Raw genomic sequence first — 21123 nt, 5'->3', positions numbered from 1 at the left:
GAGAGATGGGAGAGGAGGTGGCCGAGGGCAGCCTGAAAATGAGTTGTGTTGTCAGCGTAGCACTGGAAATTTGAGCAGAAAATAGCAATGCTGTGGGCGAGAGTTGCCAGCTATTGGTTGAAAAGCCAGGGCGAGAGGTTAGACCCCTGGGGAACACACAGGTAGAGAGGAAGATAGAGGATAGGAAGGAATGATGATAAAGTCCAGCCCCCTGCTTATGCAACATATCCCCACTTTGCTGTTCAATTTTCCCCTGACTATGTCAATGGCTCTGTTTGATGATACCCTTCTCCATACCTTTCCTGTCTGACATAAATATGTGTATCTTGCCAATTTCCTGTTATCCCCGTCAGGGATGTGCATATGTCCCATGTTTGTTGTTTCCTTCCTATCTCAACTAGAGCACCCCTCCCCCCTTTTCGGTGTATCACTAGATACTCAGCGGGGGTGGGGGGCCTGAACGCCAACAAATCTGCTAATCTCTCATGTATGTCATCCCATTTCATACCCCGGTGCCCAACCAGGACGTGATCGTGTTTTTAAATGGTAGTTTGTCTCTGGTTTCTTTGGTCCATCTTCCTGTCCTACCCACAAAGGAATGTGCCACACTCCATGCTGATTTGTAGGGGACTTCTTTATCTGTTGAGAAATATTGTTTGAATTAGTTCTGGCCTTATGATTTCCAGCCTATTTTTTGACCCCTTGTGGTCCCATGCCTCCACTCCATGTTGATGTGGCCGCACCTATTCTAAAAGAGTGAGTTCCATATTCGGTGCTATCCCAGCCTGCCTGGCTGATGGCTTATTTCAGGATGGCTTGAAACTGAAAGCAGCGGGGGGCCTTTCCATCCCTGTGCATCAGGAACTGGCCTCCTAGCTGGGGGCGGATTGCAAGAAATTCATTTGTGACACATATTGAGCAGGCCTCCCCTTCTATGTAATACAGGTATATCAATCTTCCCTTATCTGTTTTTGTTTTTCTTATTTCTATAGTCATGCAGTCCTGCCCCATACGCACATCTAACATGGCCAACCCGTCATTTGCCCTTGTACTGGATGCTATCAGTACAATGATGCCTCAGGGCTCCAAAGTAGGCCAGTGGTTCCAACTAGATGGTTCCAAGATTTGTTGTTCTTCCAACTTCTGCAAACAACTATCTGCATCCCTTGGTGCGAAATTAACACTAATGGGGGTTCTGTTCGTCGTTTTACAAAAACAAGCTTTGTCTCTGAAATAAACTATGATTCAGAGCTGTTCTCAGTAACATGATAACATGTTCATTGTGGGTCCCGTGTACGTTTTATTTCACTAAACATTCGCAAATAGCTTGTAGGTCATCTACATTTGGAATGTAAACTTTCTAAACACCACCGTTCTTCCAGATTAAGGCAACCAATAATATATAATGGTTAACTAAGTGACCAAACTGCACCCATAATTGGAGATGGGCCAACAAGATGGAACATGATGGGACCTAAGCCACATTGCTAATGACCATGTTTGTTTTCGGTCTAGCTATAGAGAACTTTAGCTCTCAGTCAGATCTCGGGCAGTAGGACATAAGAACGTCCCTGGGTGTCAGTCAGCAGCAATTGATACATTGGTGTTTGTTCCACTTTTAAAGTTATATTTCATTTTTAGTTATAATTCTTACTTAGGCTTCTGGTACATTGCTTTTTGTTTCACTTTTGTGTTGAATTATATAAGTACTGATTGTTATTAGTCATTTTTATTTTTCAATGCTACCCCTGGTAGTGTTGGCAATTAATTGAACAGCCAGGCTCTCGATCAATAGCAATGAGATGATCCATGGTCCAGAGAGTCTTTCAATCTTCCACTGCATCTTAACGAAAACAGTATTTTCACGTGTGCCATGCATCTTGAGTGTGCATTTTACTTCTGTGGGAAAACTGTGAGCGGTGCCTATAGTGAATGAAAGTTATACCAACAAAAACACCAGTCCTGCGCAACCACATAGAAGGCTGACACAGCCTTGAAATGCTGCAAAAACACCCGTGCACACATGGGGTAAAGTTACACAAGCACAGCATACATGCTGTTATTTTAATAATGCACAAAATGCGAACAGGCCAACCAAAATTTCTGTTGGTCTGATAAAATCATGGCCGAAGTACATAACAATAATTCCCTTCAGGCAGTAGAAACACGGGTCACCCGAGATTTGGGCTTCCTCAGACTAATATACAATATGACATTTTCGTTTGTTCATATAAATAAAGTTGTGCAGTCTATCACTTTCCATTCACCCCATGATCATGTGATGAATAGAGATCAATGGGTCTCGGCAGATTTCTAGGTCCGCCATCTTGGACTAGTGCCTAATCATAAGGGGAACATGTATACTTCGCAAATGTCACAAATAACCCCTGAAATAATCTGCCCTCAAATACTAGTAGGGATAAATAAAACGCACAGGGTGAATCGTTGTTTAGACTCCACAAAAGTATATAAACATGTACAGCAATACAGGGCAAGTGCCCCACATTTATAATGTAAGTGCAATGGACCTACAGATAGAAAAATATCTGTTCCAAGGTCCATTGCCACCATACTCCCTGCATCAGTATGCTGGGAGGCATAGGTTACATAGCAGGGCACCAAAACCATCAGGACATAATCACCCTCAACACATTCCAAAGAACGAATACTATCTCTGGTATGGCTTCTCAATGCAATTACCGAAATCGTAGAATGATCTCTAATTCACTCAACAGGGTGTGTACAGGTAAAATACACAATGTGGTCACATACCGGCAGCAATCAACCAAACCTGGGAATTGATGTTGAGGTAACAGCGCCATATCTGTCAATAAGTTTAAATATTATGGCACTGTAAAAAGGGGATAAAGATTACAATCCAACATAATTAATGTAGGCATATAAAGCAATAAAAACCAGAACTTGAGCAACAAAAGCAAGTGCAAATTAGCAAGGATGTAAGATGTGGCCATCAATACAAGTCAAGTGAGCAATAATGAATGGGACGTAATGTATAGTCTGTCCCATATCATGAGCAAAAAATGCAAGAAATAGTTCACATGTATCAAAAAGATGGAATAGTAATACAATGAGAACTGTCTACTATCACACAAGCGTAGACTAAATCAATCATTAAAAGCTTGTTCTAATTGAAAATGCTAAAATAGATGTTATTAGTGAAAAATTACTAGTTGATATTACCAAATGGAAAGTGCATAGTGTTAGTGCAGATATGCATAGATGTAAACTCTGCTCCACGTGCAAAATAGCAATACAGTAATAAACCACAAAATAATACAAGCAGCAAAGTTATACATAACCTACAATTTGAATCCATCAACCCTCTTAGAGACTTATCTGACTGGAACAGTCTGTATACCCTCTTCCATACAGTTTCACTCAACAACCAAAGCGAGGGAAAACTGCAATGTGGACACCACATAAGACCTCACATAGTACACAATATCGTAATATTTGCATGTACAGGAGGAACAATGCTCGTTTGATCCCAAAAGAACGTACAGTGTATAAGAAATTAGATTTGACGGGAAGCAGTGAGATTCTTACTATGTTGTGAGTTTCAGGGACATTCTGACCAGGTTGTGGAGGGGAGTAAATGGAACAGTCACCAGGGACAATACATAAGTGGACATACATAGATTCTATACAATGTCTGGCCACTGGAAATTTCATTGCCTGTAGCCAGACAGCCAACATCGGCCAGCTGTGCTCTGGATGTGACCATGATAGGTGAAGTGCTAGAGTGGAGGCAGAGGAATTGAGTAACGGAGGCAGGTTGGAAGCGAGTGAACATTTTTAGCTAGCAAGCGGATGAGATGCAAGTTAAGGGGGTAACTTGAGGTGAGCAGGTAGGCTTTTAGTTTGGTTTTGAACAAATCCATGTTGACTGTTTTCCGGATATCCGGGGGAACAAAATTCCATGCAAGTGCAGCAAGAAGAGAGCAAAAATTAGAAGAAGCACAGGGATGGCGAGGAGGCAAAGCGGAGCTTACAATGAGGCCTGTAGAGTTGTATAGATACATTGGTGCCTTACTATAGAAAGATTTGTGATCCAGGAGAAGACATCTAAATCTGGCCCTGTTTTGCTTAGTCAGCCATCCATCCTGGTTACGGTACGTGGAAGTAGATGTGAAGTGAGGGAGTTCAAAGAGAGTCCTGGTAGCATTGTTAAGGATCTTGTCAAGAGGACAGAAAGCATAGTTGGAGAGACCAAACAGGATGCTGGCACAGTAGTCTAGTTTAGAGAAGACAGGAGTGGTTAAGAGATGCTTGGCGGTGTTGAAATCAAGTAGGTGCCTGATTTTTCTAATATTTAGGAGGTTGAGGCAAACTGCTGTTAAAGTTTTGGAGATGAAAGCAGAGAAGGCGTGGGAAGGGTCATAGATGACGCTTGGGTTTCTAGCTGAAGAAGAGTAGGGGAGGGTGTCAGGTGGGATCTGGATAGGCAGAGAAAGATATGAGAGCGTTTGTCAGGGAAGAAGAGCACCTCGTTGTTGTTGGCGCTTAACATCAGAGAGTGCAAAGCCATCCAATATTTAATGGCAGAGAGAGAGTTGCACATTTTTATAGAGAAATCGGTGCAGAATTCAGGAAAAGAGACGACTATTTGGGGGTTGTCCATGGAGAGTTGTCACGAGAACCCAAACAAGGATATGAATGCACCAAGAGCAGGGGTGTGGAGTGTTAAGGAGCGGACCCACGAGAGCGCCTTGTAGAACACCAATAGAGGAGTGAGTTGAGAGGTGTTGTTGCTCCAGGAGACAGAGAATTGGTGAGGTGCAAGATAGGATTCAATCCAGGCAAGGGCTCGATCACGAATCCCAAGAAGAGCGTATTAAGGAGATCGGAGTGATTGACAGTGCCAAAGGCAGCAGACTGGTCAGTTGGAGTGCTTAGCAGAGCCGATGAAGTTACGCATTCAAGAGAGCAGTTTCTGTGAAGTGACGGGAGCGGCAACCTGCTTGTCGGGGGTCTCGGAGGTTGTGGAGGTCTAAGCAATTGGAAATACGGTTGAACATAACCCTTTCAAGGCCTTTAGGGTAATGCGGAAGGAAAGACACAGGGCAAAAGTTAGCCTGTAGGTTCGGGTCAGACCATTGCTTTTTTAGGAGAGGGATGACTGTGGCTGTTTTGAAAACAGAGGGAAAGCAAGCAGAGTCGAAGGTCGGGTTAAGGAGTTCAGCGAGGTGAGAGGCCACTGCAGGGGAAATGGGATTGACTAGGAATAGGGTCTGATGGGGTACAAGAGGGGTTCGCCTTCGTTGCCACTTTCTCCCACTATAGTCACACTAATACTGACAAAGCATGATGGTAGCTTAAGTGGGGTGTAAAATGTAGGAGGGAGCATGAGGGAGGTCAGGCTAGAGACTCTGAAAATATTTGCAGCGAACTATTCAGCTAGGCCATTGGCTGTGAGAGTGGAGTTGATAGTCATAGACTTAGGAGGAGTGGGGAGAGGAGGGAGTTTAGGGTGCCTTCTAGCCAGCGAGGATGGTTGTCGATGAGGATTAGGTAGAATTCCCTTTTCGAGAGTGGACTTGGGAGAGTTCAGGGCAGAGAGGTAGACTTGCAGGTCCTCATGCAAGTGGGTACGCCTACATTTGTGCAGCAGCCAATGCGTGTCTGTGCAGAGGAAGCGATTGAATGGGGTGAGGAAGGGTTGAGGCTGCTGAGACTTCGGGGTGAAAGTAAGCAGTGGGAAGTGAGAGGGGCATGAGTCATATAGTCGGGATTGGAAGCTGCAGAAGACAGTGTTTCTGGAAGAGGCATTGGGTGTGAAGGAGGAGAGTGAGAACTGTAGGTCAGCGAGAAAGAGAGGGGAATGGCAGGTTTACATTTCCTTTTAGTAATAGATGAAGCAAGTAGTGAAGAAAGGTCAGAGGGTGGAAAGGAGAAGGTGGTGGAAACAATTGAGTTATCAGATATAGTGTGACAGTAGTATTAATGGCTGAGTGAGAAGTGGAGAGGAATAATAGATCCAACAAGTTACCCCTCTGTGTGGGTAGGTAGGTTATGGATAGAGTGGAGGGCATGGTCACTAAGAGAAGACTGAAGTTCAGATTTCTGAGAAGTGGTTGAAAAGGGAAGGTTAAAGGCACCTAGGAGAATGAGGTGATGTTTGGTGGAAAGAGAATCAAGGGGATCCCCAAGATCATCAAAGAATGGTCCAGTGGGGCCAAGAGGGTGATCGATGGCGATGATGTGAACCGAGTGAGGCAGAGCAATAGTGGAGATGGTGAATTCAAGAGAGGTAGGAGAGGATGTTGCATTGAAGTTGGAAGAGGGTAGATATCCGACGCCTCCACCTATGCCATACAGTCAAGGAGAGTGAATCAATGAATGAATAAAGGATATGTTGCAATCGTGCAGGCCTGCCAGAATGGCAGTGCCAGATGGTGAAATCCAGGTTTGGCAAGAAGGTCTAGTGGGGACGAGCTGGAGTGAAAGTAGCCTTTGATAAAGGAAGTTTTGTTGCATACAAACTGAGCATTCCAGAATGCAATGTTCAGTCGATGAGCTAAGGAAGAGTACAGAATTCTCGGAGGAAGAGAGGCGAGGTGGATAGGTACTAGAGGAGGTATGGTTAGCTCAGTGGCTTTGTTTGTTGGAGGGAGGCGGAAGAGATGGGTGGGAGTTTTCAGTTGTGAGTTTTATAATTGGGATAGGAAAGGAGGAAGTTATATTGTGATTTCAGAAAGCATAGGAAGAGGTGAGTATGAGTACCAGGAGTGAAAGTATCACCGGTGAGTAGCACAGTGTGGAGAGACAGTACAGTAATTAGGAAGCCTGAGGTACTCACAGGTACAACAGGGAGAAATGCAAAGGCTCATAGGCTAAGGGGCAACGAGGCTGGTCGGTGACTGGTCTTCACCCTCACTGGGACGCCCCTGGCTGGACGCCCTAGGGAGTTAAGAAGGAATGGCACGCAATCTTGTCAACACATGCAAATAGCATGCATTGAAGACTCTTGTGGCAGATCCTGGGCAAGGATGTAGTTTTATTCTTCGCAGCATGAAGATGCGAACCGTACCTCCTAGATAACATCAGCGGAGCTTTCTCCAGTCATCCATTCATGCTCATTCTCTTTGATCCTACTCCTCTTCATGGAACACTGCTGTGCTGACAGTGCCAGTGCTTTCCGAGACCACATTGCATCTCTTGCTCACCTCAGCCAGATTAATGAGCAGGATATACAACAATGAATCTTGGCTTTGTTATTGGAGAACATTTTACTTAGAGTTTGGTGTTTTTAAAAGACAGTGCAATTGTTTCAATGAAGTTTTAGCAAGCTACTGGGAGGGGATAGAGCGCTGCGCGTCCATCCCTTTTGTACAGGTGATATTTCTTTTCAGTCATTGTACTGAAGTAGCGTTTCCAAATTGGACATTTTCTAAAATGGCAGATCTACGATGATAACCATGAGCAAAGCAAATTTGTTTGGATCTGCAAACGTAGAGAATAAACGTTCTCCTGAAGAGGGGGGGTTTACATAAACATGCTACTCTACATTTACACAGACAGACCTACTTGCTTGACCAATTCCCATTCCCAGGGCCTATAAAATAAATGATCAGCCCATGCTTTGATTTGTTGAAACCACAGGTCAAGGTGATTTCCAGCTCCTCCAGTCGATTCCTTGTCTCCGCCTCAGCTATATGAAAACAGCCCCTAGGCTTTTGCTCTCTCCCTGTCCAACCACGTTACTCAACCCAGACTTCTTGGCCCTACCAGACACCGTTATCAATACAGTCCCACAAAGTACATCTGCCAGACTCTGATACAAACTCATCCACTGCGAAGGGTCGACTTTGGAGGCCCGACGCGCCTGCAACTCTCTTCCAATGTACATAAGATCTATTACTTTGCAGGAAATCCTCACCTCCCCTTTCAACGGCCCTTTGCCTATCCCGCAGCGTCCGCTCCAGCACCTACAGAGCACTGTCTACCACAGAGTCACTCTGCAGAATTTTCTGGATGACTCTGCCACTCTATCCCAGTGCGCTCACGTACTACCCATACTACCTACCCAACACATTTGTATCTGAATGATTTGTGTGGTGGACAGATAGGTTCCAAGTACTTCCAAGAGGCTGGCATGGCCCTGCCATTGCATTATGATGAAACTCTAGATGGGGATGGTGATAGGGTCAAAATAGCAGCCAGTGTTTCAGCAAATGGCACATTGACTGGCGTTTGAACCCGTGGCACATTTGAACATAACCTTGCTAGATATTTCATACTGGTTGTAACTTTGTCTGATATTTTGTTGTATTACACCTTGTCTGACTTTCCACCTGATGGCAATCCTGGCTAATTTTCCACCCGAGTAGCCCACATGGATAACCTTTCTCCTTGTACAAACCGATCCCAATAGCACATTTATAAGCCGCCCATCCCAGTAGCACCCGGGTCTGACAGCCCACCCCGGTAGAAACCCTTGGCTGACATTTCACCCGGTAGCACCCCATGACACCTATGAGAGGAAATCAGCTGATGGCCCACACAATGGCATGTTCCCTTGTGAACTTTGATCTTGCATCTCTTATTATTCCCTCCGCAGGTGAACGGCGTGTGCATGGAAGGCAAGCAACACTCTGATGTGGTGACTGCTATCAAAGTTGGAGGTGATGAGACACGGTTGCTGGTCGTAGATCTGGAAACCGACGAGTATTTCAAAAAATGCAAAGTTACTCCATCATCAGATCACGTCACTGGTAAGGATGGGCTAAGGGGAGCAGGTGGCGGGGCAAACGGCTCCAAAGGGGTGTGCGGTTGAGGCGGGTAGAAGAAATGCCAAGAAAACGAGGGCTGGAGAGTGGGTGAGTTGGGGAGCAGGAACAGAGGGTAAGTGAGGTGTAATAAGGGCATGAGGAGCGAAGGTGGAATGTGTGTAGGGAGAGATGGGTGAAGGTGTGAGTATAAGCTAAAAGCTAGAGGGGTGAGGAAAGGGATACAATGAGCTTGCCTCAGGGGGGCTAAGCCGAGGAGGGGTGAGGAAGAGTTAAAATGAGCTACAGTGGACATGTAGTGAGGAGCTTAGTGGCAGGATGTTATAAAAAGAGTTAAAGGCAACAGAATGGGTTGTGGAGGTTCTTTGGGGAAATATGTTGCTACTGGGACCCCTATATATCCTGTCTATATATGTATAACCTTGTGTTGGGTGGGCTTCTGCCCCAAACAGCGGAAACCATTCACAGCTTCCCCAACCCATCCCAATCATTCTCCCTCACTAACACACTCCAGCATTTTCAGGACGGGCCACAACTCTAAAACCACAGACCCATTTTGTGTACAGTCTTATGTAGGCAACCAGGTAATTTCTATTTATAAAAAAGCAGCTGGTATAATCAAGCTATCTAAATGTTAACTTTTTGTTTGTTTTAATTGTTTGCAAGCGCAGCCAGCAAAGAAGCAAAACCAGGGAAGGAAACAGTGCGAAACAGATCACGGAGGGGTCCTAGGTGTTAAGGCGAAGACATTAATTGAAGAGGACCATCTTAAGCTCTTTCTTGAACTGTAGAAGTTGTGGGGCGAGCCTGATGTTGACAGAGAGGAGGCTATAGTCTTGGGGCGTAGACAGAGAAGGCTTGTCTTCTGGTTATTTCCTTCCTGCACTGGCAGAGTTCAAGTCTGCATATGTCCTTACTTCTGGTGAATTGCTGGTGCCCGTGCTCCTGAGTTCCTCAGTGTGTAGCTTGGGGACTTCAGTGGGGCAGCTTCATGGATGAATCAACCGGATTTGACGATACATGCTTGCAGTGGAAGCCAGTGCAGTTCAATGAGGGTCAGCGTGATGTGGTTGTATTTGGGGAGTCCTTTGAGTCGTGTTGCAGCATGCAGAACACATCTCAGGGGTGCCAGTCTAGTCCCCGGAAGGCTTAAGATACTATTAGATACTGTTTAAGCATAACCTGTCTTTATCCATCCCTTCTTTAAATCGCCACTACCTATCCACGCTCCTACTCCTCCAAATTGTCGCAGGGCTGCTTCTAGTTGTCCTAGTTCTACTTGTATTCGCCCTAGGTCTCCTTCTAGTTGTCCCCAGGAAGTTGTGCCCAAAGCTCACTCAGGCCGAGCCACTGGTCCAGAAACCAAACAACCCAGTGTCCCTTTTATCAGAGTTGCAGAACGCACATGAATGGCCTTGTTGTAGCTCTAATAGATCCCAACACCTGTAGGATGCCCAAGCCCATGAAGAGAGCCCCAACACCTCTTCTGATATCACCAACAACTATACATTATTAAGAGGGGATCAAGGTAATCGGTGAGGAGAGTAACTGGCCAAAGGAGGAGAGAGAGGCTAGTGCCGCAAAACGAAAACTAGGAGTTAATGTATCAAGCATAGAGAAGATAAAATGACATGCAACGATATGGTGCTCGTATTACTGCTAAACAAGTTGAGAAGGCGGGTGTAGAAACAGTTCTGGACTTCACAAGAGGTTTGGATAGGGGAAACCAACTCTATGGATAATTAATGGGAAGAGGGGGCTTGACAGGGGGTGGAAAGCCAAATCCAATAAGGTGGAACGTCTAAATGACCCCCGGCATGCAAATGCTACACCAAGTCTAAACCACAGTCCACACGGAATCCAAGCTAGAGCCCAAGAGGCCAAGAAGTCCCAAGAAATCCAGAAGATCATTTCTATAGAGCTAATGCTACCAGGAGAACTAGGCGCAGATGAGGAGCAGGCCAGAGTTGCCGAAACAAAGTCTTGACGACTCCAGGAACAATGCAAAAGGACAGATCCAGCTGAGTGGGAAGGTGCAGACTAACCATTCTGTTTAAAAAAGGGTTCCTTTCCCAAAACGTCCTCTATGAATGTCAGGTAGAGCTGATACAAAAAAAGAATACGCTACCACTAAAAAAGTGTCTGCCATCCATGCCATTCAGGAATACATTCCTTATCAGTGTTATGTCATTGTGAGATGGCCGCGCTGCATAAGAGCAAGGCAGGCCCGGAAAGGAGCCCAGAAGTGGCATGTAACCTGTGTTGCCTGTAGTGCCGTCTGAAGAAGAGATGCAGACAACCCTACAAGCTGCATCCAGCACCGGTCACTGATCAACATATGGTGCAGTGAATGTGGCACGGCATGATGTTAATGTTCAAGGACATTTGTACCACGCACTATCGCCACCGGAGTGGTCCCCGGGCACATCTGAAAAGGAAAGTGGGCGGGGTGAGTTAGTAGGATTGAGCGGGAAAATTACAACAGAACAGTGATGTGCTGTTGGCAGTTTCAGTTTGATTAACACTGTTCGCTGAGTTTAGGTGTGCTTTTCGGTTGGTGGACGTAGTGTTCTGTTGTGCGAGACTATGTGTGATACGTTTTGTTGCGGTGTAGTGAAGTGTGTGTGGTTTGGTGTGTTTTGAAGGTGTGGTTGTGGTTGGTTAGAGTTTGGAAGGTGTATGCAGAGGGGGGAGATTTCTTAGTGGGTGGGTTAGTGGCATCGCTATCTAGATGTGACGCATGCTAATCTTGACAATTCGCTCCCATTCTGGCGTCTGCTAATCTCCCTAATTCTATCTAGATGTGGCACCTGAATATCTCTACATTTCTGTCTAGATGTGGCGCACGCTAATGTTCACAATTCTGACTAGGAGTGATGCAAGCTAATATTTGTGGTTCTGTCTAGATGTGACACTAGCTAATATTAGCATCTCTGTATATGAGTGACGCAAGCTAGTATTTGGGGTCTTCTCTAGAAGTGACTCAATCTAATCTTTACAGTTGCCTAGATGTGACACAAGCTAATATTCACAATTCTGTCTAGATGTGACGCAAGCGAATAGTCACAATTCTTTCTAGGTGTGACGCAAATAATATTCCCAATTCTGTCTCGATGTAACACAAGCTAATATTCACAGTTCTCTCTAGATGTGACGCCAGTTAATATTCACAATTCTGCTTAAGAGTGACACAAACAGACATTCACAGTAGATGCAGCAACTGATCTGTTCTCTCTTGGCACTGTGCACCTGGCCACCCTTTGTCCTCCGGGCCCAGGTACCTGCTCACCCTGCCACCCACCCGCACTGCCTCTGGGCCCCCCCTTGCACTGGGGTCTGTATCTGTACTCATACAGCCCCCCCCCTTTTTCTTCCTGCACTTATCAGACCTACCCTGTCTGCTGCCTTAAACCTAGCACTTGCAAATTGCAGGCTGCACTACCACTGTTCGTTGCCTTTATTATTTATTCATTGTTATTTATCTGTTTCTCCTCTGCTTTGCATTTTCCACTTCTCCCCCCTTCATGCACTTTTCCCCTCCCCCTCTAACATGCACTTGCGCGTTCTCAATGTCACTGGGCCTAGTAAGATCGCTGTTTTGTTCTCCTCCCTTGCCTTGTCGCACTCTGAAACACTTGTGTACGAGCGCGATAGAAATAAATATATCAATATCAATAACACTCAAACTGATGGTTAACGAACAAACAGTCATGCTAGACGGGAGGTATGGCTAGTTAAAAACATTAAATTAAAAGGTAGGATATGGCTAACTAGCTGCAGTCAACCTAAGTGTGGGTGACCCAATAGGGGTGGTACAGTGAATGCAGTAGTACTTAAGCTGGTGGTTTTAAGGTAAACAGGCTAAATACGAAGTATATGCAACACAGTACAGGCTCATAGATAATATTGTGATAAAATGGGTCGGACAGTCTAGTGGTGAGCAGTAATTGCTGTTCCCCCTGTCCAGGCATTGCCTACGTTGTCAGTCGCTGCTGGTTGATGGCTGCAGGCTCCATGCTCCAACACGGTATGGAGTCTGTTTCTGCAGGAACAGTCCTTTGCCTCGGGGTCCTTCGCTGACGGGGTTGCCTGGGCAGGGGCTGCCCTGGATGGCTGTTTCTTAATGGGGCTCTGGACCAATCGGCGTCGTGGGAGGCATGTTTTAGGTCTGGGAGTGGGCAGGCGCGGGTCGATGGGTGAAAACAGTGTGCGCACAGAGTGCAAAATGAAAATACAAACATAAGGGGCCAAAATGAGTATTTCAGAAGCACTAGGGGCTGCTGCGTACCTCTCGCCCTGCACCTAAAATCATAAGCATAAGAATTTCGGCAGCTCTCGGCTCGGCACGGCATAGCACTACAACAATTGCCACAGATTGAAGTCCATACCAACTCCAATTAAGAAAAACCTGTGAAGTTCTATTAAGTCATAAGACAAATCCAAATCATCAGTCGGGGCTATAATGTAGCCATGTCCCAATTGGTCCATCTGGCCTGACGTTCTCTCCAGAGGCTCATTGCTGATTAGGACCACAGTGTCTCTTTTCAGTGGACCTTAAAGGGAACCCAGAGCCACGCATGGCTTTTGTTATACAAGCATCTGAAGACCGGCCTGGATGATGGTTCTGGGATCCAGGGTCATATCAGGAGCCTCTTCAGCTTGGATCCAGGGGTTAGGCCACTCGAGCACCATGCTACTGGTCCTAAGCAACTCTGTACCACTTAGAGAGAGCAGTACGCCATCACTACTGTTAGTCATGTCTGCTCTGATATTGTTCCCGTTTAGAGCCAAGCGACGGCAGTGTGCCTGCTGTGCAGCGTTTCCGCCCAAGGATCATGCTTTACGTGCCCCAGTGTCTTACTTTTAAAGGGGGATGTTTTTAGCATGTTCCAGGACGTGTCTGGCTGTAGTACTTCTGGGGCTTGAAACTACATTCACATATAACCTTTCGGAAAAGTACTTGAAACACTTGTGTATAGGCGCGTTATAAATGCCATATCATATCATATCATATCTTACGCCTTCAGTTCTAGTCCATAAAAGACTCACAGCCACACTGGTCCAGGGGAGCCGATGATTTGTTGAAAAGGCTGATCTGTGTACCTGGCACCTACACAGAGCAAGTGGCAATCCTATCACTCGCAACTAGTAATCTTATGGTATGGACTAGACACATTTGCATGTTCAGATTGAAACGAAAGCACAAAAAGGACAATGATCATTTCAAACAAAACTTTCATTAGACAACCTAATGAAAGTGTAATGGGATCTAAATCTTAGAATGATAAACCACATAAAGGAGCTCTGAAAACATTGATTCAGAAAAAAAACTCCTATGATTGCAAGGAAACCAGACTAGACCAGTATACGGAATATCTAAATTATTTTCTTAGGTCCTGAAGGAGCGCATGCCTACTCCCTATACTAATGGGAAGGGAAGTACAAAACACGTGTAGGCGTTTTATGAGTATTGGAATTGTTAAGAAGTTTATAATCTGTTGATTCAGAGAAATTGTAATTATTTATAATATGCACTTACTGTTTTCCCTGGGATCGGAGGGAACTCCAGGAATAGGTAGGGATATTATTGGAATTTATCTGTAACAAATTAATAAATAACAACAATTAAAAAACAATATATAAACAGCTTCACTTGGGAATTTTCATTTGTTAGCGCAAATCACTAATTACTTATGATAGGTTATTTATATTTATTTATAAGAGTGTACCATCCATACCAATATACGTGAATTCGAAAAATAAAGGCTTGCGTTCATGGGTCCCATCCCCTCCCCCCTTACCTGCAACATATGTAACCCAAAAGAGCCTGATGGACCTACATCACTTTCAAATGCCATGCTTTTGTGCACACACAGTTTCTCATATAGAAACAAATATTGCTCCCATCGCTTGGAATCAACTTCACTCTTTTGATGATGGATGCATCTTGTATGCTTTCTGTGATAGGCCATTCCTTTTCCCATAGCCCACTGTCCCCTGCTGAGGTTATGCCGTGGAATATGCTCTGAGCACGTCAGGATCCCGCTGTCCCGTGGAACTTTGCTTGTGCAAATGAGAAAAGGCAGGTAATATCCTGTCCTTCTGTCCCCAGGCTCTTGAGTGCACCGGCATCCATATGCTCCTCTGAGCAGGACAAAGTGGTGTGTTGTCGCTTATGGCTATGTCCATGCCACCTACCATCTCTGGACTACAACAATACCTCACGGTGGTCCAAGGGTCCCACAACGAAGGTGGGGTTCTCTGTCCATCAAGCGCCTGGTTTTTGCAGAATCACTGGTTTCTCTACAGCCCCGGGGCAGTAGATGCACGGAATATCTGTCTATCAATGTCTTGGTTCTTGCAGGATCCCCCACAGCATTGGGGCTCTAAATGCAAACTCGCCAGTGCTCCAGGCTACACGGGAGCAGAACCTGGAGCAAGATGCAACCAGATCCACTGACGCAACTGTGTGGTCAATTCATCCTATTGCACGGATTCTGGTAGGTGAGGGAGTACACCGGTGGCTAAGGTAAGGGGTATACTATGTCACACTAGTGTGGGCTAGTCCCCCAATGGAGGGGTATCATGTGATGTCATACTTTGGGTTTGGGGAGATGGTGCTCTGGTTTAGGGGCTCCCCCACCGTGTGCTCCTCTCGCTATGCTGACTCACGCATCACTCAAACCTGTGACTAAATCCCAGTCCTTTGCTCATGGTCACTCGCCGTCCTCAACCTGAAAAGTCCCCTTCCTGTCTGATGAGAGCCCATTTTATTCACCCCCGATAAAGAGGCGCTGGCATCTGAGACACCATTGTGCTGGAGCTTGAGCCTCAGGGACTGTGGGTCCTGAAACCTGAACACTGGGAGTTCTTGGGAAATCCGTGGTAACTTTAGACAGTTCAGAAATGTTAAATATCCATCAAGAGAGGTGAGCATTCTGTGGCATGCTGGAGGGAGGAGTCGGACAAAGAAGTGGCATGGTATAAACCCTTCTTTATTAAATAATAAGAAAGGAAGGCCTAACTCTCCCTATTCTAAAGGGTATTCCCTACCGAAGTAAGGAAAACTTGGGTGCTCGTCAATGGGGTGGATGTCCAAAAAAAAGTCTTGTCCTCTGTCCAAAACTACCAAACTCTAGCCCTACCACTATGCACAAAAAAAACAACACAAATACCACCAGGAGAATGACTCCCTTCTCCAGGTTAACTGATATCAACCCTAGTGGCTGTAGTCTCAAAGTCTTAGTAAGAGTGCATGTTCCACAAGAATGGAAAGTATCAGGAGAATGCCTCCCTTCTACTGATACACTGATTTAAGTTCTTGACGATCCTTTGCCAGTCTTTTACTCTGACTTCTAAATCAACAAAACTGTGTTAAACGTGCAGGAGAATGGCTCCTTTCTCCTGGCTCACTTGGCTCTCCGGTGACAAGACTTTGTAACAGTTCTTATTAAGCCTTGTACTTTTCTCCAAGCATTGGCTTTGGCTTCCGTATCAACTGCTTATTAAGCCATGTACTTCTCTACAGGCTTCTGGTCTGGCTTAACAAGTTGTGTGATATCCAGGAGAATGTCTCCCCTCTCCTGGTTCACTTGGATGTCTGGTAACCGTTTTTATTAAGCCTTGAACCTCTCTCAAGTTTTTTCATTTACATATTCCATATCCTTCTAGTTTCTATGGTTAAATGACACTTTGACAAACCTTGTAACAGGTACTGGGACGAGGGACTTCACTCCTGAGGCTTACTTTGCTTGGGTTTCTGTCACAAGTAGTATTAAGACAAGGGAGATAACTCCTGAGGTTAACTTCCCTTTGATGTTGTAACAGTCCCTGAGATGAGGGAGATCACTCAGAATACTTTGGTTAGCTTTACAACAAGTATTGAGGCGAGGGAGATTACTTTCACAGCAGTTACTGAGGCGAGGGAGATCACTTCCGATGCTTTGATCAGCTTTGCAAGAATTACTGAGATGAGGGGTATCACTCCTGATGCTTTGATATGTTTTACAACAATTACTGAGATGAGAGAGATCCCTCCTGATGTTAAGGCCGTTACTGGGTCTGCTGTGATTCCTATTACCTCTTTCTTCCTGGAACCAGGTTGCTGGTTCTTACTGAGATGTTGGGGGGCGCTCTTATTCGTTCGTCATTCTTCGCCACTCTTTCCCCGCTTCTCTCATCCCTGCTTCAGTTCTGCAGGGTCTCCGGTTCACCGGTATCTGCACTGTTAAGGGACCAACCGGTCCACCTTGCTGAGGTCACGCCACCGTTAACTAGATTATCATGTCTGTATTGGTCTGGCCTCCTTCTAGCTTAGAGTCTTCTTCCAACTTTCCAGTCACGTCCTCTCGACCAAGGACTTGCTTCTCCATTCAGCATCTTAGTTGCTGGTTTGAACCTCCCGGGAAGGTGTCTTCACACTGGCTTCCCTCTGGTTTCCCTGGTCCCCTTTCAGGCAGTCCTTTGTCTGTTTTTATGGTTGATGGCTGGGTCCTCCCCAGCGTAATGTTATAGTCCCTTGTCTGTATCGATGATGCACTCTTCAGGCTTCCTCGGGGTCACCTCTTCTCAATATTTTGGATATAACCTGAAAGAGTAGTTTGTATAACTCCCATAAGCTTCTTCACAGTATTTCTATAAGACAATGAATTAGGTTTTATAGGAAGAAAAGGAAGAGTATTACACTGAAATACAGTGGTACTGTCAAAGGCCTTTCTTACCAATCTTAGGGATTTTGGGGGCTCAAAGGTAAGAAGGTTAGGGAGTTCCACCATGGAACGGGAGTCACCATCCCCATGATGGAAGACCCTCCCTGTGAGGTCCTGCTGCTTTTTACCACCCCTAAGAGGAATATCGGGTAGCGGCCTCACCTCTGTAACCTCGCGGGGAAGGGCTACCCCTCGAGGAGAAGTTACATGATCGCTTGATTCATCACAATACCCTCTCTCCCCACCCCATTTGCTCTCGTTAACCCCTTTTTGGCATTTTCCAAAGCACCTTCTGAGCCTGTGAGCTGCCTCTCACCTCAGCCTGTGAGTTTCCCCCACAACATAGCTACATAGCTTGTGAAATGTCCTTCACCTGAGCCCGGACGCAACCACCCATTTCCCATGTGAGTCTGGATGCTGCCTCCACCATGAGTCTTTACCTTTCTGTGAATTGTTTTACCTCCTTAGTGTTGCCTCTCGACCCTGTACCACTGCCATCTTCAACACAAAAGGTTTGCCCTGTGCCAGCAACTGAAGTAAACTTCTGCAACTCTGTAAGCTTTGTGAACTCTGAGGATCTGTGCCACTACTTGAACCTAAGCCACCGACATTGACTCTTCCTATCTTATTGCAGAAAAATGCAAATCCCCTTATCCCAAATCCTTGTGTACGGAGTGATACCTGTTCACAAGCGTGGAACATCTGCTACACGTTTGTAGATTCTAAAACGAATGCATTGTGTATAGGTCTTTCCATGCTTCTGCCATTCTCTGCGTAAGGCCGTTGGTGCAAGCATCTTGCCCAAGGCAGCAAGAGCGGCGCATGGAACCCTTTTCTCCCCTGCTTGCTTCCTTGGCTGCCACAACCGTGCTGTCACCCCCCCAAGACCCGGGAGGTAGCAATATATGACACTGTTGCCTTTTGTAATGCTTGTCTTTGTGGTGGCGGATGGCCTTCCTCAGTGACTGAACAATATGTGAAGCGGGTATTGAAGGATATAAAGAATCGTTTGGATTCTAGAACATTGAGTAAATGGACAGATGCAATATATGATAACTGTTTATACTTTTGTATTTGTGTTTTGCATTTATAGAGTGCCTTTGCCAAGTGCTTTACTGAGTAACAGGAACAGTACAAATAGATGATCACATGGCCATGAATAGGTTAACAACATGAGAATAAGAATAGAAGATGAGCCTTTAAGCAGTAACGGAAATGTGGAGACCGGGGGAAGCACGGCTATCAGGAGGAGGGCCCTTCCATAGTCCCACGGCCAGGAGGGAAAAGGAATGGAAACGCGAGGGAGCGCATGGAGGTTTGGGAGAGGTAGGAGGTGAAGGTGCTGAGAATGAAGAGAGTGTGAAGGAGTGTAAAGAGAGATAACAGTACAAAGAAAGTGGAAATGGAGGCGGTAGTCAAAAGGAAGGAGAGAAATCGAGAACAGTGAGATTTTTAGTGGAGAGCGAGGAGGTAGTTGAAATAGAAGATGCACGGCAGAGTTGAAGATACAATGGAGAAGACCAAATGAAATGAAGAGCAACTAGCAAAGCTGAACGGTAATCTAGGCATGAAGGTGGAAGCGAAGATACGAAAGGGTGTATCTTACCTAAATTAAAGACGTGGAAATATCAGGTTGGGGCAGTTGAGCAAATGTGATAAGAGAAGGTAAGTCCATTTCAAAGATCAACACCAAGTTACGGGCCTTACGGGGCAGTGGGATAAGGGAAGGAAATGGAGGAAACAGGTGTTTGGGGGAAGGGGTTGGGCACCAGGGAAGTAGAGAATTTCTGTTTTAGAGGGGTTTAAGGAGAGGTATCGAGAGGACATCCAGGACTGAATTGCTGAAAGGCAGGAAGAAACAGGGGCGTGGAGGGAGCCAGAAAAGGGTAGAAAGATCTGGGAGTCTTCCACATAGAAGTGGCAGGATAGGGTGAAGGTTTCAATAAGAGCGAATAAAGCGATGGTGTAGATCATGGGTGCACAACATACGGCCCGCTGGCCAGTTGCGGCCCGCCATGCCCTTTTGACCGGCCCGCGAGGCACAAAGACTTTCCTAATGGAGGGCCTAGGAAAGTCTTTGTTGACTTCCGGGCCGGTGAAAACACTGGCCCTCATTGGCTCAGCACACACATGCATCACGTCGCTCCTACGAGCCACGTAATGCGTGTGTGCTGCACCAATGGAGGGCCAGCACTACGGCTGGCGTGGTCCATAAGGCTTTATGCCGGAAGGCATTTCAGCCTTGGACCATGCCAGCCGTAGTGCGATTCCAGCGACTTCCAGCTTACCTGCCTTCCAGCACGTCTCCGGTAAGTGGTCTGTTTGTGTTTGTGTGTCGGGTTTGTTTTGCTTTATGTTTGTGTGTATGAATGTTTATGTTTGGATGTATTTTGTGTGTATGTTGAGATGCGGGGGTGGGGGTGTGTGTCGGATGTGTATGAATGTTTGTGTTTGAATGTATTTTGTGTGTATGTTGAGATGCGGGGGTGGGGGGTGTGTCGGATGTGTATGAATGTTTGTGTTTGAATGTATTTTGAGTGTATGTTGAGATGCGGGGGTGGGGGTGTGTGTCGGATGTGTATGAATGTTTGTGTTTGAATGTATTTTGAGTGTATGTTGAGATGCGGGGGTGGGGGTGTGTGTCGGATGTGTATGAATGTTTGTGTTTGAATGTATTTTGTGTGTATGTTGAGATGCGGGGGTGGGGGGGTGTGTCGGATGTGTATGAATGTTTGTGTTTGAATGTTTTTTGTGTGTATGTTGAGATGCGGGGGTGGGGGGGTGTCGGATGTGTATGAATGTTTGTGTTTGAATGTATTTTGAGTGTATGTTGAGATGCGGGGGTGGGGGGGTGTGTCGGGTGTGTCGGATGTGTCTGAATGTTTGTGTTTGAATGTATTTTGAGTGTATGTTGAGATGCGGGGGTGGGGGGGTGTGTCGGATGTGTCTGAATGTTTGTGTTTGAATGTATTTTGTGTGTATGTTGAGATGCGGGGGTCGGGGGGTGTCGGATGTGTGTCGGATGTGTATGAATGTTTTTATTTGAATGTTTTTTGTGTGCTGAGTTGGGGGGGTGGGGGTTCGGGTCTGTATGGGTGCTTGTTTGAGAGTTTGCTGATTTGGGGGGGTGGGGGGTTCGGGTCTGTATGGGTGCATGTTTGTGTGTGTGCTGTGTTGGGGGGTGGGGGGTTCGGGTCTGTATGGGTGCATGCTTGTGTGTGTGCTGATGTGGGGGGTGGGGGGTTCGGGTCTGTATGGGTGCATGTTTGTGTGTGTGCTGATTTGGGGGGTGGGGGTTCAGGTCTGTATGGATGCATGCTTGAGTGTGTTTGGGGCATAGTGTTTGGTTGGGGGTGAGGGGGCCATGGGGCATAGTGTTTGGTTGGCGGTGAGGGACAGGGGGCATAGTGTTTGGTGGGGGCCATGGGGCATAGTGTTTGGTTGGGGTGGGAGCCATGGGGCATATTGTTTGGTTGGGGGTTAGGGGGGTGAGGGGGCCATGGGGAATAGTGTTTGGTTGGGGGTGAGGGGGCCATGGGGCATAGTGTTTGGTTGGCGGTGAGAGACAGGGGGCATCGTGTTTGCTTGGGGGGTGAGGGGCCCATGGGGCATAGTGTTTGGTTGGAGGTGGGAGCCATGGGGCATAGTGTTTGGTTGGGGGTGAG

General features: G+C 46.2%; 1 protein-coding gene across 1 annotated transcript in view; it reads left to right on the top strand.

The window, feature by feature from the left end:
• The window catches only part of NHERF1 (NHERF family PDZ scaffold protein 1), a 191295-nt gene that overhangs the window by 140028 nt on the left and 30144 nt on the right, over window positions 1-21123 (top strand). The window contains exon 3 of the mRNA XM_069654864.1: window positions 8582-8735. Coding sequence (XP_069510965.1) covers window positions 8582-8735 — 154 coding nt within the window. The remainder of the gene's footprint in view (window positions 1-8581; window positions 8736-21123) is intronic.

This window comes from Ambystoma mexicanum, chromosome 3q (genome assembly GCF_040938575.1).
Source record: "Ambystoma mexicanum isolate Mex_15411 chromosome 3q, UKY_AmexF1_1, whole genome shotgun sequence".
Taxonomy (NCBI): Eukaryota; Metazoa; Chordata; class Amphibia; order Caudata; family Ambystomatidae; genus Ambystoma; species Ambystoma mexicanum.
This window is presented reverse-complemented; position numbering and strand designations above follow the sequence as displayed.